The sequence below is a fragment of the Meleagris gallopavo genome, chromosome 12 (genome assembly GCF_905368555.1).
Source record: "Meleagris gallopavo chromosome 12, MGAL_WU_HG_1.1, whole genome shotgun sequence".
Taxonomy (NCBI): Eukaryota; Metazoa; Chordata; class Aves; order Galliformes; family Phasianidae; genus Meleagris; species Meleagris gallopavo.
The window spans coordinates 4,764,343-4,766,930 of NC_139415.1; the positions used below are offsets into that span (position 1 = coordinate 4,764,343).

A 2,588-nucleotide genomic window follows, 5' to 3' on the forward strand; every position below is an offset into this window, starting at 1 on the left:
ATGGTCATTCCCCACAAGAGACTCTGAATTTATAAAGATGGAAGTGTTTACTGATTAGAAAATCTTTAGGAAAAAATGTTACCAGCACAGAGGCAACTGAATTAAACTCTCAGCTTCTCCGTGAGGAACTGCCAGGTGTGTGGAAGGAGCTGGCCTTAAGGAGAACTGGGTGAAGCACCTATGGGTGAGATACCAAAGTTGACCAACTTTTCCTACTTATAATAACTTGAGGTAAAAAAAAAAACAAAAACGCATTGGATGTTTTTGTTCTTCTAAAGGCCCAGCACACCCCTGGACGTGGCAGTTATACCACGGAGAGCACTCTTCATGAAAATAATCTCTGCGTGGAGGAAAAAGGCAGAGGAAGGAGGCAGACAAGGTGGGTTTGTGCACTGCTCTCCACATAGATGTCCTGTACCTGTGCTGCAGGTACAGAAGGGCTGGAGGTTACGGACAGCTTTCCTCAGGTGAGTACAGGGCACCGAGGAGCTGTCTCTTTTGGCACGTTTGCTTTTACTGAAGGGCCTTTTGTGTGGCTGGTGGCTATGGCCAGCAGTTAAAGGGCTCCCGAGCGACCGAAACAGGAGCAGCAGCCGATGTTCATCCGGGCGGGCCGATTAATTGGATCGCTTCACCTGAGCTTGTCCCGTGACCTAACAGCGAACCTTCGGCGTCACTTCTGCGAGCAGACCGCGCACAAAGTGCAAAAACACCGCGCTCGTTCGCTTGCGACGGCGGCCGGAGAGCTCCGTGGCCACCTCTGTGCGGGGCCGGCAGCGGCGGGAGGAGTCCCGGCCCCTCCGCCCCACAGCACCGCCGCTCCCGCACTCGGAGCGCGCCGTCCCTTCGCCGTCACAGTCCCCGGCCGAGGAGCGCCTTGCGGCGCAGGTGGCTCTCGAGACACTGGATGGCCGCATCGTCTACTTCGGGGTCGAACTTGTTGGCCAGCAGTTGGCGCTGCCGCAGCATCCAGGCCACGTCCCCGGCCCCGTAGACGCAGACGCTGCGCTGGAAGCGGCCGGTGCAGGGCGGGTAGGGCGCTCCGCGGCTCGTGTCGCCGTCCAGGTACTGCCACTTGACCAGGCGGGGCAGCGCGTTCATGTCGGACGTCTGGAACTTGTCGTTGTGCGGCACGGCGCCGGGCACGCCGGGCGCGCGGTTCAGCGTGGCCCACACGTGCTCGTCGGGGCTGTAGGTGTCCTTGGCCCACTCGAGGAAGCGCCGCGCCGCGGGGTCCTCCAGCACGTGCCGCACGAAGGCCCGCGTGGCCGCGATGTAGGCGCTGCCCGTGAACATCGGCGAGGGCAGCGGCGACGGGGGCTTCTCCGTGGCCGTGCGGGAGATGAAGCTCTCCACGCGGTGCCGGTACTTCCAGCGCTCCTGCTTGTAGGCTGTCGGCTTCTCCGACTCCATGCTGTTCTGCCCCTGCAGCACTCGCAGCGCGCGGACCATCTCCGCGTTGGTCTTGATGGGGAAGTCGGTGCCACACGTGTTGAGGACGTAGCGCCAGGGCACGGGGCTCTGCAGCAGGTCCCGCATGCAGTTGAGGTCGGCCTGCAGCCGGGACCAGGAGGCGTACACCACGCTCTCCAGGCGGCTGGCCACGAAGACGTTGGGGAAGCAGGCGGCGATGGCCCGCACGGCCTGCTGGAAGGCGGCGGGAGCCTTGCCGTCCACGTGGACGCAGTAGACGTTCTGCGGGGCGTAGAGAGCGCGCAGGAGCCGCTCGAACATCTCGATCTTGTGGTGGATGACCATGGAGTAGGCGATGGGGAAGTCGGCCTCCTCCTCGCTCAGCGGGAACTCGATGTAGCGCCGGCTCTCCTTGAAGCGGCCGCAGTCCTTCGTCATGTTCAGGTACTCCTCGGGGCTCAGGGGCTGCCTTTTGTTCTTCACCTCCAGGTTGCTCAGCAGGGCGTCCCGCACCGCCTCCTCGTCCCCGCGGATCACCCCCGCGCAGTCGAGCTTCCAGCGGGGCTCCAGCCGCAGCGTCCCGTACAGGCGGTCCCGGCAGCGCGGATGGGCGTCGCGGCAGGGCCGGGCGGTTCCGCGCAGCGCCACGGCGGCGGCCAGCAGCAGGGAGCCGAGCAGCGCCGCGCAGCGCCGCCGCGCCACCGGGAGCTTCTTCTCGCACAGCCGCATGCCCGGCCCGCGCCTGGGAGCGAAGCGCTGCTCGCCCCGACCCGCCGCTGCCTCGCTCCGGGGCGCCCCGCGTCGCCTCGAGGGAGCGGTGAAATGGTCGTTGCCGTGCGATGAATGAGCTGACGGTGCCGCGATCCTGCCGGGTGGAATAGCTGCGGGGCAGTCACCGCAGGTGAATTAAAGGAAGTCCCCTCCCTCCCTCCTTGCTTCGTGACTGTTTCATTTTATTAGTGCTTGCATATCTTGTGTGTCAGCGCGAAAGAAAATATTTTATCTTACCGCTTACCGATCTGTGGAGTAAACAGAATTCTTCTAGAATGCAACCTTGTGCTTTTAAAGAGAAGTATTACTAGATGACTGTGGGATATATGCTGCTTTCCCAGTGTTTGCATCGTGTCAGGGAGCAACAGCAGCAATGTTCTGGGGGGAAGCCCTGCAGCAGTGTG

At 62.2% G+C, this 2,588-nt stretch overlaps 1 protein-coding gene across 1 annotated transcript; it reads right to left on the reverse strand.

Annotated features, from left to right (window-relative positions):
• Positions 1–705: 705 nt before the first annotated feature.
• Positions 706–2,341, reverse strand: GCNT3 (glucosaminyl (N-acetyl) transferase 3, mucin type). Its single transcript, XM_010717391.3, has one exon. It carries the CDS (start codon positions 2,140–2,142, stop codon positions 853–855), a length of 1,290 nt encoding a protein of 429 aa, XP_010715693.3. The 5' UTR covers positions 2,143–2,341; the 3' UTR covers positions 706–852.
• Between the last annotated feature and the right edge of the window lie 247 nt (positions 2,342–2,588).

Excerpts from the sequence above, each read along its gene's own strand:
- GCNT3 (XM_010717391.3), bottom strand. The coding sequence starts at position 2,142 with ATGCGGCTGTGCGAGAAGAAGCTCCCGGTGGCGCGGCGGCGCTGCGCG.